Source organism: Rhodofomes roseus (assembly GCF_022264815.1).
Source record: "Rhodofomes roseus strain CIRM-BRFM 1785 chromosome Unknown C8Q71scaffold_10, whole genome shotgun sequence".
Lineage (NCBI taxonomy): Eukaryota > Fungi > Basidiomycota > Agaricomycetes > Polyporales > Fomitopsidaceae > Rhodofomes > Rhodofomes roseus.
Genome location: NW_025952966.1, coordinates 609,552 through 623,588, shown reverse-complemented (window position 1 = coordinate 623,588; position 14,037 = coordinate 609,552). Strand labels below are relative to the sequence as shown.

Below are 14,037 nucleotides of genomic sequence, written 5' to 3'. Positions count from 1 at the left end.
TTGGGTCAAATCAGCCACTGCAGTGCCCATACAGAACCCATTCTTGTCCTTTTACGTAGACAGGACCACTTGTAACAATGCCAATAGTATGTTTGTGAATGAATAGCAGGCACTATTGAGACTACTGCAACACTACCGGCAGCAGCAATGACAGTGGACATGACTTCAGCACAACGGATCAGGAATCAGTAGAGGTGGACATGGTTGACTCCCAGGCCATGCCTTTTGAGTGCATGCCAGCAGAGGCCTACAAAGGGGTGACAGGTGAAGAAATCCTGGAGACCTTTGACCAGCGACTGACGGCAATGGAGGAAAGGTGGATGCAGCTGACAACAGAAGCAAATGAAGAGATGACTGAAGAAGAAATCCTGCAGAACCTTGACCAGCGGCTGACAGCAATGGAAGAAATGGGGGCACAGCTCACTGCGGATGCAGAGGATGAAGTAACAAACAAGGAAAACCTGCAGACTCTCAATGAGCGCTTGGCAGCAATGATGTGAATGGTAGCACAAGCATAATCTCATAACTAGATAGTCTGGGTTAATCTCACTATACCCTGGATACCTAATCCCTCCACTCGCTATAGTCAAACAGTCGCTGATGTCACTCTCCTCAAAAGTCATGCATACAATATGAAACAGGACATGGAATGAATGCCTGCCCCAAAATAAATGATCAGCTTGCCAAAGACATCATCACATGTGGTGCTAGCAGACAGTTGGTCATGAAAGACTGAACATGCATATTCCACAACACAAATGAGACATTCATGTCCGCAATCAAGCAGCAAGGCACACCAAGCAGCAACTTCATTACTACGGACCCTCAGATCACCTACTATGCGCAGACAACAATTGAAGAGTATGATGATGATGAAGCAAACCTGGGTACCAAAATGCTGGTAGGCTCAGTCCAACAGGACAAAGGAATCACTATGAGCACTGAACACAGGAAGACAACTACACACAAAGCCCGAGAACAAGCCATACAAGGGCATATCCCACCAGTTGAGGTACAAATAAACTGCGGATAGTACAGCCCCACAATGTCAGGAGGGACCAACCACCACATCTTAACACAGCCACGAATAACACCCCCACTGCCCCATGATTGTCAGCGCGACTTTGCAGCAATCAGGCCCCACCAATCCAAGATCATTGGGGCAATCGAGCCACTCAACCCACCGCAGCCAGACCAGACAACAGCCCTGCCCCCGCTCCATGTATCCAGCTGGTGGATACTGTGCCTCACCAGTTCAATCCCAACAATGATGACACTATAATGGAAGACTCAATCAACCACGCGGAAATGTCAGCCACCAGTGAGAAAGAATCAACAGAAAAACATACCAGACCATCTAAGACCAAAGGAGCAAAGCAGATGCAATGCCAGAGCCTCGTCCAGGCCCATGTTGATCCCTGGCAGGTGTTAGCAAAAGTCCTGAACATGCCGGTGATGTTACCCATAGGCAAGATATTCAGAATATTGAAAGAAATGTCAGCTCACCTTCAAGAAGTCCTCAATCCCAAGCTGCCTCCAAAGACTGTGGTCGCGGCTGTGTTTGTTCCAAGATCTAAGGGTGCATTGATATATCTACAAATGGAGGTCAATGAACGGCCAATAGCAGCGATCATTGACACTGGGTCACAACTCAATATCGCAAGCTAAAAAATCTGGAGGACTCACATACAAAGGCCATTAGACATGGTGCGCTCATGCCACATGAATGACACAAATGGCGGCACTGGAGCACTACACGGATTAGTCAAGAATGTCCCACTCAAGTGTGGGAAGGTACACACCACTGCGAATCTATACATCGGCAGGCGGGTGCCCCTCAATCTCCTGCTAGGATGCCCCTGACAGAGAGGGAACTACATTAGCATCAATGAACAATCAGATGGAACCTGCTTACTATTCAAGAACCAAGAACTAGAAGTGCAGCACGAGCTGTTAGTTGCACCAGAAGGTGACGCTAACAGCGTGTATGACCCAGCTGTCTGGCACGGACTAACTGGCACTCACCAAGAATGAAGACAAGCCCACGGTGTCAGCGTGCACCCACAACAACTGGCCAACCTATGCCAAAGAATGGAAGCAGGGGCACAAACATGGCAAGGACATATTGTACGACAACTTACTGAAGACCTGGCTGCTCTGCAGCCTGGGATGCAGTGGAACAGCACCCCCACAAACAGGTCCTATGATCTATCCCATCAACGACATTGCACACTTGCACCAAATGCATGAGTGGAATTGCAAGTGCAGATATTGCTGACAGCATGCAATCAACGATCACAAAGTCAGTGAAAGACACAACAAATTTGGCAAGTTATGAGGTACTCACCTTGATGTGCACACCCAAGGGACAAACCCCCTCCCCACTCAATGCACTCTTATTGCTCTTCAATCGGAGCCAGCAAAGTACAGACCCTACAGGAATTAATTTCATACCTACAGCAGACAATGTGCCACTTACCTCAATTACATGTACACAGACCTCAATTATGTGGACACAGTCTGTTGATGCAAGCCACAAGACAAGACAACCAGACAACATGGTGGCCACGCCTCAATGACCCCCACATGACTTCATCAAGACGCGGATCAGTGATCAAATCTGCCGACCCAGCCACACCACAAACACATTCTGTTGTTCTCGGACTTCAAGTTCCTCGATCCACACAGCACTGAAGACTTATGGCCTGTGAAGCTTTGTGAAGCTAAGGCCCAAGCTGTCATCCCAACATGTGTTAGCAGGTCTGCAGGCAGATGCAGGGCCTATCACTATATATTTATGAAGGGCCATACTCATGCACACCCCAACCACAATGTGTCCCTCATGACCTTACTCTGTGCTGTGACTCAGCCCTACCTATCCCGCCTCTTATACCACGCGCCATGCCCTATATTCTCCTAGCACCCAGGCCAACCATGACTATGCAACCAATCATCCACTTCATCAAACCATTTGAGGGAGTTGTGTCCCGGGAGATGCCAATCGGGATGGTTGGGCTAGAGATCTGGACAAATTGTCAGTGTGATGCAACCACCTACTTCAAAGATTATGGACAAGCTGACAATCCATTGCACTGGACCATGTAGGCTTAGGTGATTTCTCAGCTGGCTCCTGAAATGACTTAGTGCAATCTTGGACATTCTACAAAGAACGGATCCATGTCCTGCCTGATGGAGTGAAGTTCACGTGGGCGCACTACAACCGATGCGCCAACCGCGAGATGCGCGCGAGCATCCAACTCAACCTTGTGACGACCATGGTCACCTGGCAATTGGTGGTGGTCACTCCGTGGGGAAGGTCGGAGTTCCAGTACAAACAGTATTTCAGTTACAGTACCAGCAGAGTGTGACGGGTAGGCAATACTATGCCTGCCCTAGTAGATAAGATTATGAACCGTATAGTGTAGATTAGATTAGATTGTCCATACTTAGCCATCTGCCTTCCTAATTGGGAAGTAATCTATTCTTACACCTGAACTACCACATCGTCTGTGTGCGAACCCCGCGCCATCCGAGTACGTTCAGCCCTCCTCGGCCTGTGCTCCTCGCCACGCCTAGGACCAATCCTAGACAAGGCTCCTCGCCTGCGTCCAGGACTCCCCCTCGACACGGCTCCTCGCCCTTGTCTAGGACACGCCCTCGGCCTGGCTCCTCGCCCGACCTAGGACTCACCAACCCACGCGCTAGGCTCCTCGCCCTGCAACGACGCTAGCGGGAGCTCCTCGCCTCGCTCACGACCTCACGAAGCCACGACATTCTCCCCGGTCGCGCCGCGACCACCAAACGTCAAGTTCACGGGCAGCCCGGCCCCCCAATCAAGGGTTCCAAGCCCACGAACTCTTACATTGGTGGACACTCAGGGGACCGGTCCACTGCCCTGTGAACTCCCTCGTATATTCGAACCTTCTCTATTCTTGTTCTAACTGTCCTATACTCATTCTAACCTAATGCCTTCGACGACGTGGCTCTCGCGATCCCATTGGGACGCCCTGTCACCTATTCGGCAGCTCCAGCACGCGTCGTCGTCGAAGAGTGCGCGCGTGCTCGGTGCCAGCACCCTCTCCTCGACGACCGCGCCTCGAGGCTACCCGACACCTCCTTCCGCCACTCCCCGCGACTCGCCAGCACTCGTCGCGCCCACTGCGCCCGTTCGGAGGCCCGTGGGAACCGCGAGATCGCCCGAGCGCCCGAGCGCGTGGAACGCGCGGCCCTCAGCGCTCGACCATCCCGTCGACTCGCGCAGCGATCCCCCTCAGCCTCCTCAGCCTCTCTCGCACCCCGCCGCTTGCTCGACACGCCAACCGCGCTGCGAGGACGAGCGATGGCTCCGCTCTCCTCGCAGCCAACAGGCCCTCGCCCACGCCGCGAGCGAAGACCATCGCGCTGGCGCGCGCTCTCGACGCGAAGACGACCGACCGCCCCGCAGCGCGACGCGCAACGAGACGGCCCACGCCCACGCGCAACGCGACGCGGCGTCGACTCGCGAGGTCTCGCCGCGCCGGTACGAGGAGGCCCGGACGCGCGCGTTCCATTCTGAACGCGAGCGCGAAGCCGCCGCGCAAACTGCGCGCACGAACCTCCCGGGGCACCGGACGGGGGCGCCACGCGCCGCGAGTACGAACCACCGCGGAGGACCGCAGGAGGAGCTGCCCGGAGAGGAGTCAGCCGGGCGAACGGCCGAGAGGAGACACGGCGGAGCGAGCAGGGAGGCTTCGGTGAGTACTACCCACATCTACCTGCCTCCCCCACTCTCCTCTCCGCCCGCTCCACGCGCACGACCTGCGCGCCCGCTCTCGCTCGACCCGCGCGTCCCCGTCGAACGCGCCCGCCGCCCCTTGCCGTCGCCCGCTCCTCCGGCGCACCGCGCGCGTACCCCACCTGCCGACACAATCCATCCGACACACGGTCCTCGCGTCGGCGCGCCCTCGTCCGACGCGCTTCTGCGCTCGCGACGCCCTGTGGACGACGCGTCCCCGTCTTGCGGCGTTGCGCCTGCGCCCGCTTCGCACGCGCGCCCCCTCGCGCTCGAGGCTCCCCCGCCCGAGCTTCCGCCCACCTCCGGCGCTCTCTCGCCGCGCTCGCACGCCCGAGTCGTGGTACGCGCGCACCACGAACACGAAGCACTGGCTGCAGAAGCGGCGTGGAGGGCTCGCCTGGCGAGTTACTTGACGGAGCCCACCGCCGTCGTACAAGTCACGCCGACGCGTCTGTACGGGGCGGCCTCGCTCGCATCCGCCCTCTTGCACGACACGCGCACGCTCGTGGAACGCGCGCGCGTGCTCCCTGACGACGTGCCCCTGCCGACGCGCGATCCTCGAGCTGATGCGCTTTCGTCCCGCGGCCTGGCGGCGCCCGCCTCTGCGTCCCTCCCTCGCCACTCGTCCAACAAGCGCGCGCCCATTGAACACGCGCACGACGCTCCACCGCCCAAGCCACCCACGCGCACCCTCTCGCCGTGCTCGCAGGGGCGAGCCGATGTGCACGCGTACTTCGCGGCTCAAGCCCAGGCGTTCGAGCAACGTCAACGAGAACGCGCTCTCGCGCAACATGACAACTCGCCCGCTCGTCCTTTCCCGCTCAACGCTCCATTGCCCGAGCGTCCGTCCGCCGACGACGCTCTCTCACCGCGCTCGCGCGCGCGAGTCGAGGTACGCGCGCACCACGAGCGCAAGAACCAAGCCGCCGAGGCAGCTTGGAGAGCGCATCAAGCAAGGTGGTCACCGGATCGTTGGCCAAACACGCCCGTCCCTCCAACAACGGCGCTCCCGCGTGCGCACCGCGCGCCCGTCCCTCCGGCCGACGCGCCCCAGCCGACGCGCAATCCTCGCACTGGCGCGCCCTCGTTCCGCGGCCCTACCACTGCGCCTACGATGCACGCGCCCCGCGAACGCGACGTGCCTGCCTCCCGCAGCTCCGCGCGTTTGGCCGCGACTTCTCGCCCCGGTTCCTCGACCACCCGCGAGACGTCAATCTCGAGCGCCCTACGGGAGGGCTGCCGAGCTGTGCCAGCTCAACATGCGCTCGGTAGCCTCTCCTTATCCCCCACCTCAGCACGCAAGGGTGAGCAAGCCCACACTTACGCCCTCTCCCTCGACGTGTCCGGCTCCACCTCGACTCGCAGACCAGCGCCTGCAATCGACGCGCACGCTCCCTCCAAACACGCCCATCACCCTCCGGCGCCCACGCGCTCGTGCTCGCGCCCTTCCTTGCACTCGCTTTCGAACGGCGTACAAACCGCTGCGTCCAACCGGCCTGCGCGCATGTGCACACTCCCTCCGATTGACTGCGGGGACGAGCGATCCTTCCGCTCTCCTCACGGTCGGCCGGCCCCGACTGATGCGACACGCGAGGATCTCTGCGCCCGCGCCCAGCGTGAAGTTGCTCAACCTTCAGGTGAAGCTTCTCGCGAGACGCGCTCCTCCGGCGCGCCGCGCCAGAACCGGCCCAATGACAACACTACGCCGCGCGAACATTGGCCAGCCCCGGCGCGCACGGGCCAAGAGTTCGAAGCCAGCTTGCGATCCGTGCAGGCGAGCACGTCGATTCACCCGAGCAGCGCACTCCCCGTGGCGAGTACTAACCGCCATGACGGTTTGCGTGGGAGACACTCCCCTCCCTCGCCATCGATGCCGGGTATGCTCGATGCCTGCCCACCCTCCGCTTGTTCGCCCTCGGTCTCGACGGACATGCGCAGCTCCGCGCCTTCCCAAGCAATCAGCCTACCCGCCGACACGGAATCCTCTGGTCTCCCTCCGCAATGCGAAAACCTCGCGCGGTTCTGGAGTAGTTTCCTGCGGAAACCTCAGGCTCTGGCAAGTGTGTGATCCCCACGCCTTGTCTGAATCCTGGGGGGCAGCACTCCCAACACCTCTGTCTTGTCCCAGCCCACCCACCCTTAACTCCTCTCCTCTACCCTCACTACCCTTCTCGACAAAATCCCGAGCCGAAACTCACTGACCGGATCCTTCCGACTCGAGATTGGGGGGCAGTAGGGGGGGTAGGGGAGGAGAGGGCCCTAGGGCAGCTATGCCAGGGCCTAGCCGACCCTAGCCCGAGGGATGTGCAGACCCTTTGCGAGGATGATAGCTCGGGACGCTGTACAAGCAGGAGAGCACGTCCTCTGTGTAGGGAAGAGGGCAAGGCTGCTATGGGCAAGGGAGGTTAGTGGAGCATGCGGGGATCTAGCTGAGCATGCGAGGACGTCGCCGATGGTTGCCTGTGCGTCTTGGCTGATGCGCGGCAGGGATGGATGCTCGGATGTGGTGCGTGCGGGACAGCTCAGCCTCTGCGTGGCGGAGCCGCAGTTTACTGCCAAATTTTTTTTTCTTATCTCTTGTTCTTTTTTCACCCTCTATTCTACACTCACATTTACTTCTTCTATCTGCACTCATTTGTCCCCTCACCTTCACACTACACACTTCATAATGGGGGGCTCTGTGACGGGTAGGCAATACTATGCCTGCCCTAGTAGATAAGATTATGAACCGTATAGTGTAGATTAGATTAGATTGTCCATACTTAGCCATCTGCCTTCCTAATTGGGAAGTAATATATTCTTACACCTGAACTACCACATCGTCTGTGTGCGAACCCCGCGCCATCTGAGTACGTTCAGCCCTCCTCGGCCTGCGCTCCTCGCCACGCCTAGGACCAATCCTAGACAAGGCTCCTCGCCTGCGTCCAGGACTCCCCCTCGACACGGCTCCTCGCCCTTGTCTAGGACACGCCCTCGGCCTGGCTCCTCGCCCGACCTAGGACTCACCAACCCACGCGCTAGGCTCCTCGCCCTGCAACGACGCTAGCGGGAGCTCCTCGCCTCGCTCACGACCTCACGAAGCCACGACATTCTCCCCGGTCGCGCCGCGACCACCAAACGTCAAGTTCACGGGCAGCCCGGCCCCCCAATCAAGGGTTCCAAGCCCACGAACTCTTACACAGAGGGGGGTATGACTGGCAGTTGGACAACAGCTCATTCTAGACTGTACCAATAGACACCAACTGCCATAATGATTGGAATTGATACATGTGTTCCAATGGAAGCATTCGACGCATGTACAAGAAGCACATCACTATATAAAAACCCCCATCACTGCTATCCAAACATCCCTAACTTTGACGTCCACAATGCAGTGGTGCCCAGTCCGCAGCCGCCGCCTGTCCCTCCCAGCCTTCGACTCGGTCAGGCCGGCAATTCCTCTACCTTGCAACGAAGGCACCCACTCTTGCTCGATCTCCCTGATGCCACAAGGACCAAAAGTTGCCCTCAATTGGGCTCTGAGTGTGCATTGAAAGTGGAAGAAGGTTGATGGCAGAGTTGCAAACACTGCGCATATCTGCAAGACCTAGTAAAGATCTATTACCCATAGCACCCTTAGCTGCTGACACGTTCAAGCAGCGGTCTGTGCAAGACCTAGGTGGTCCGCCTCCCAAATGGCATGCACAAGTACATGTCTGCGTACGCTGACTACTTCAGTCAAGTTTTGACTGATTACTTCTACTATCAGCCATACGATTATCCCAAGGATTCAAGTATCCTTGGATGGGATGACAACTTGTGGGAGCGGGGTGTGGACATGATGCTGGCCACACACAAAGTGTGCTTGCAGGTGGAGGAGCACTTGGGAATGTATTGAGCACATCCAAGTCATCACAAGCTGCTATTGTAACCCCCCCTCTTTGTCGCAAATATTGCATTCACTCGCCCCCATATTATTGTAACATCATGCACACAACCTACACCTGTCAGCCAGAACAACTATCAACCCAACACACACGAAGAATATGAATGAGGAATGAGTACTTATCAATGTATAGAAGGGGACAAGCACCATAAATAGATCCCTGACTCCTTTCAAAGGGAGGGGAGGTTCTACCCGCTGTGCGACATCTTCGAACTGCAACAGGTTATGAGCCCTGCTTCAAAGCTCTGACCGAAGACTATCAAGACTTACCTTCATTTCTAATCTCTGCTTGTGATCTTCTTCATCCTCCACTCCTAGAACCGTGACATTACTATGGCCGAATCATCAGTACTCCGCTACAAGATCAACGCACTTGCTGGTGCCGAGAACTGGCAGACCTGGAAGGTACGCCTCTCGGATATCTTGATCGACGCGGATTTGTGGGACTACGTGAGTGGCGACCTCACATGCCCATTGCCATTGGCAGCAAATGCGAAGGCTGAGGAGAAGGCAGCAAAAGAGAAGGAGATCAGTGGCTGGAAGGCGAAGGATCACAAAGCACTTACCACGATTCGGCGGCGGGTAGCCCATAAGGTGCTTATCTACGTCAAGACAGTGCTGACAAGCCATGATGCGTGGAAGAAGCTCGAGACGATGTACGAGGCGCAGGGCATTCTCGCAATTGTCCAAGCGCGCCGCAAGATGTTCCGCGCAGCATGCACGGAAGATCAGGATGTCGAAGAGTTCATTCGACAGATGACGGGTTACCGGGACAACCTGCTGACGCTTCAGCAAACGGTCTTGGAGGAGGAGTTCTCAATCTCATTACTCACCGCGCTCCCGGAGTCGTGGAATACATTCACAGCCGCCATTGACTACCGCACCGGCCTGAAGGATTACACGGAGTTGATTGCTCGGATCTTGGACGAAGATTGGTGCATAAAGTCTCGCGCTGAGGAGACGGCCTTGCACGGGAAGTTCCAGAAGCCGAAAGGGAAGGGCAAGCAACCCCTGCCCAACTGCTGGAAGTGCAATAAGCTAGGATACCAGGCAGATTGCCCAGATCATGAGGGCGCGAGGAAGCGTAAAGAGGAGAAGAGACGTACCGAGCATAAGTCCAAGTCCAAAGACAAGGGCAGCAAAGACAAAGCGATGGTGGCGGATACATCAGACGTGGACACCAGAGATTACGCATTTGCAGTCACAGACATCACGTCGCACATGGACAACAACTCGGACCTGGCGCTTGCGGCTCTCGATGCCGATGATTGGCTCGGGAACACTGGGACAACGGTGCATGGTGCGCGCCATCGGGAATACTTCGCGGACTATTGCGCCATGCCGGGCGCGACGCTGAACGGTGCCGGATCAACTGCGGTGCTCGGGCGGGGGACGATCAACGTGCATGCAGACATAGATGGTCAGCACAAGACAATCACCCTCAAAGACGTAGTCCACGCACCTGCAATCCCTCACAACCTTGTCTCACTCGGACGGTTGGAGGCGGCTGGGCACAAGATCGAGATCAGTGGTGGGCAGCTCGACGCAAAGGACGAGAAAGGACATACCTTTATGCACGGCAGCAGGATCTTGCACTACCTATACTGCATGGCCATCACCCCAGAACGCGAGGAGAAGACTCACCTCACGGCACCAGTGCATCCGAAATAGCGCAAGTCATTGGACAAGTGGCACCGGATCTTTGGCCACATGGACGCCTGCGCAATCTTGACACTGAAGCGCAAGGAAATGGTATTGGGCCTTGAGATCGATGAGTCTGCACCGAAGCACCAGCAGTGTAAGACCTGCGTGGAAGCTAAGCAGCATGTCGAGGCATTCCCAAAGCAATCACTCACCGAGGTCAAAGAGATTGGAGATCTGACCGTCTCGAATGTGTGGGGACTCGCTCAGACTGCAGCAATTGGAGGTCAGCTGTATTATGTGTCCTTCACAGACGTCAAGGCACAACAAACAGCCACTTACCCAATGCGGCAGAAGTCGGAGACGCTGTCAAGATTCAAGGAGTACCACGCCATGATGAAGACACTGTTCAACATTGAGTTGAAAGCACTGCGGGCGGATAACGGCGGCGAGTACATCAGAAAGGAGTTCGGAGCATACCTAATCGACACCGGGATTGCGTTCGAGACCACTGCCCCGGATTCCCCTGCCCAGAATGGCATAGCCGAGCGCATCAATCGGACGCTTGTGGAGCACGCGCGCAATGTTGCACACGCACGACCTGCCAAAGAGACTCTGGAAGGAAGCCGTTCAGTACGCATGCTGCCTAAAGAATTGCTCACCTATGCGTGCACTCGGGGACAAGACACCAGAAGATTTGTCACAGGCAAGAAGCCGGACGTGGCAAACCTTCAGGAATTCAGCACTAGTTGCTGGGTACTCACCGATAAGCGAAAGCGCACGAAGCTTGACACCAAATCGGAGGCGATGATCTTCACCAGGGTTGCGGACGGTAGCAAAGCTTGGCGCTATTACAACCCTCGGACCGGAGCTCTCAGCAAGTCGCGAAATTTAATTTTTGAAGTCAAGGGGGAGCCGGACGATGGTGAAGAGTTGGATTTGATCGAGTCAGCTCCTATGCAACTCAAGGGGGAGAGTGGTAAGGACGAGTTGGCTGCGGAGCAGGGGGAGACGATGAAGATTGCGGGACAGGGGGAGCAGGGGGAGATGACGAAGAAGACCGAGGAACCGGAGACACTGAAGACGAGCGCCCCGATCGAGGCCAAGATCGCATTGCCCAGGACCAGCCCCAGACTCACGGACAAACCTCGGATGGATTACCGGCAGCTGCACACCGGTGCTCCAAGATGACCTCCGAAGGCTACCGTCGAGGACGACACTGAAGCCAACGCTGAGCTCTCCCATCACCTCTGCTTACTCACCCTCTCTGGCACTGAGCTGCTTCCCGAGCCACACACCGTCGAAGAGGCTATGAAGAGTGAGTATTGGCCTTACTGGAAGGCCGCGATGGATCGCGAAATGGGACAGTTCAAGAAGCTTGAAGTCTACAAATTGTGCGACATCCCAGCCGGCCGCAAACCCATCGGATGCAAGTGGGTATTCCGACTCAAGCATGATGAGAATGGCAATGTTAGGGAGTTCAAAGCTCGTCTTGTTGCAAAGGGATTTGCCCAGATCCCAGGTATGGATTTCCTCGAAACCTTTGCCCCTGTCATTTGCATGGATTTGATACGCGTCTTGCTCGCAGTCGCTGCAAAGTGTGACATGGAGCTAGAACAGATGGATGTCGTGGGAGCTTACCTGAATGGGAAGTTGGAGGAGGAGAACTGGATGGAGCAACCAGAGGGATTCAACGATGGGACCGGCCGAGGTATGTACATGCTTGGCGCGATCTACGGACTGAAGCAGGCAGGACGCGTCTGGAACATCAAGTTGAATGACGCGCTCCTATCACTTGGTTTCACGCAACTCCACTCTGACCCGTGCATCTACATCCGGCACACAAAAGACAATCGCCTCGCTATTGTGGGCGTGCACGTTGATGACATGGCACTCCTCACGGACTCCACAGAAGATATGAAGAATCTCAAGGCCGAACTTAATGCAAAGTTTGACCTCAAGGACGAAGGACCTATGCGGCACTTCCTAGGACTCGAGATCACTCGAGATCGCTCGGCGCGCATACTTACAGTCTCGCAGCGCCAGTACGTTCAAACCATACTTGATTGATTCACTATGACAAACTGCTCGCACATCTCAACACCGCTCAACACGCACATCAAGCTCGCGAAGACGCCAGCCAACGCGGACACTTCGGGCATGAAGACCAAGCCTTACCAGGCGATTGTCGGCAGCCTCATGTACGCGGCTCTCGGAACACGCCCAGACATCAGCTACGCAGTCCAGGCGCTTTTGCAGTACAACTCGCGACCAAGTGAAGATCACTGGAAGGCCGCAAAGCACCTCCTGTGATATCTCAAAGGCACACAAGATTTTGCGATCACGTATGCAACAGCATTGTCGCCTGGAGCTCAAAGAAACAAACCACGGTTGGAGCCCAATGAGTGTACTTTTACGTTCCTAATGGTACACCCGGGCTGCATATTCCCCGTCGTCAACGGAAACCCGATGCCGGCCGGAGAAATGTGTCCAGAGGTTGCAAACCCACCGGCCGGTACCTGAGGTGCCCATTGTTAGCAGACTGGCCGGTCTTGTTTTGAATGGACCGGCCGATGACAGGGAAAATCAACAAGTGTTACTGAACAATGGTCCGGAATTTATTCTATGGTTGTCAATGGACCGGCCAGAGATTGGCAACCACATTTGTAACCCTCCAGCAGGATTTCATCCCTGTGTTTGGAAATGGTCCGGCCGGAATGCATCCCTATGGTTTCAAATGGTCCGGCCGGAGGTCATATACCTTTGTTTATGATGTACCGGCCGAAGGTAATATATCTAAATTAATAACACACCGGCCAAAGGTGATATACCTACATTGAGAAAGAACCGGCCGGTCATAATGTACCCACGCACAAAACAAACCGGCCGGCCATGACATAGTTTCACTACACATTGACCGGCCAGGCATAGCATGCCTATATTAGAAATGAACCGGCCAGTCATATGGAGCCTGAATATCAATTGCTCCCGCCATCCTGGAAAACATATTCATTGATGCACTGAGTTTTCTGGACCATAAATGCACTGGACCCAGGTTTTTTTGGGCTTTGAATACATTTTTAGCATCCCCATAGATGCTCCCAATTTTCTAGGCACATGCAAACCATTCCAGAGCTTTAGAATCATCAAAATTGAGCTTTCTGGGCTGAAAATAGACCAAACCCAGCCTTTCTGGGCTGGAAATGCATCAGAACACATTTATTGAGCCTCCCAATCCACATTTACAACAGCTCTGAGCCTTATACATCAGGTCCGAGTATTTTACACAATCACCGAGATTCCACAAAGTCCCGGCGCCGAGGATGCACCAAGTCCCGGCGCCGAGGGTGCACCAAGTCTTGGCGCCGCAGGTGCACCAAGCCTCGGCGCTGCACTGTCTCGTTAAGCGCCGAGAAACATCGCTCGGCGCCGAGGGGTGCACTTGCTTCGGCACCGAGACTTGGTGCACCCTCGGTGCCGGGACTTGGTACTACCTCGGCGCCGAGTTGTGCTAAACCTGAGGAATAATTGTGTTTCTAACAATGATCACAAAAGGATTACTGATGTTTGTTACACCAATGACCTGAGCCACTTCAGTCAAAAATCTAGTATTCACTGACTATTTAGTCACCCGGCTACTAGTTATTTCTTGACTAATGGTTGACTTTTATTATCATACAAACACAGATTAGTATGG

The 14,037-nt window shown here is 55.7% G+C and overlaps 1 protein-coding gene across 1 annotated transcript; it reads left to right on the top strand.

The window, feature by feature from the left end:
• Positions 1 to 3,965: 3,965 nt before the first annotated feature.
• C8Q71DRAFT_723788 (uncharacterized protein) lies at positions 3,966 to 6,842 on the top strand (the record flags this gene model as incomplete). Its single annotated transcript, XM_047921600.1, has 1 exon — positions 3,966 to 6,842. One exon carries the CDS (start codon positions 3,966 to 3,968, stop codon positions 6,840 to 6,842), a length of 2,877 nt encoding a protein of 958 aa, XP_047778907.1.
• Positions 6,843 to 14,037: the final 7,195 nt, after the last annotated feature.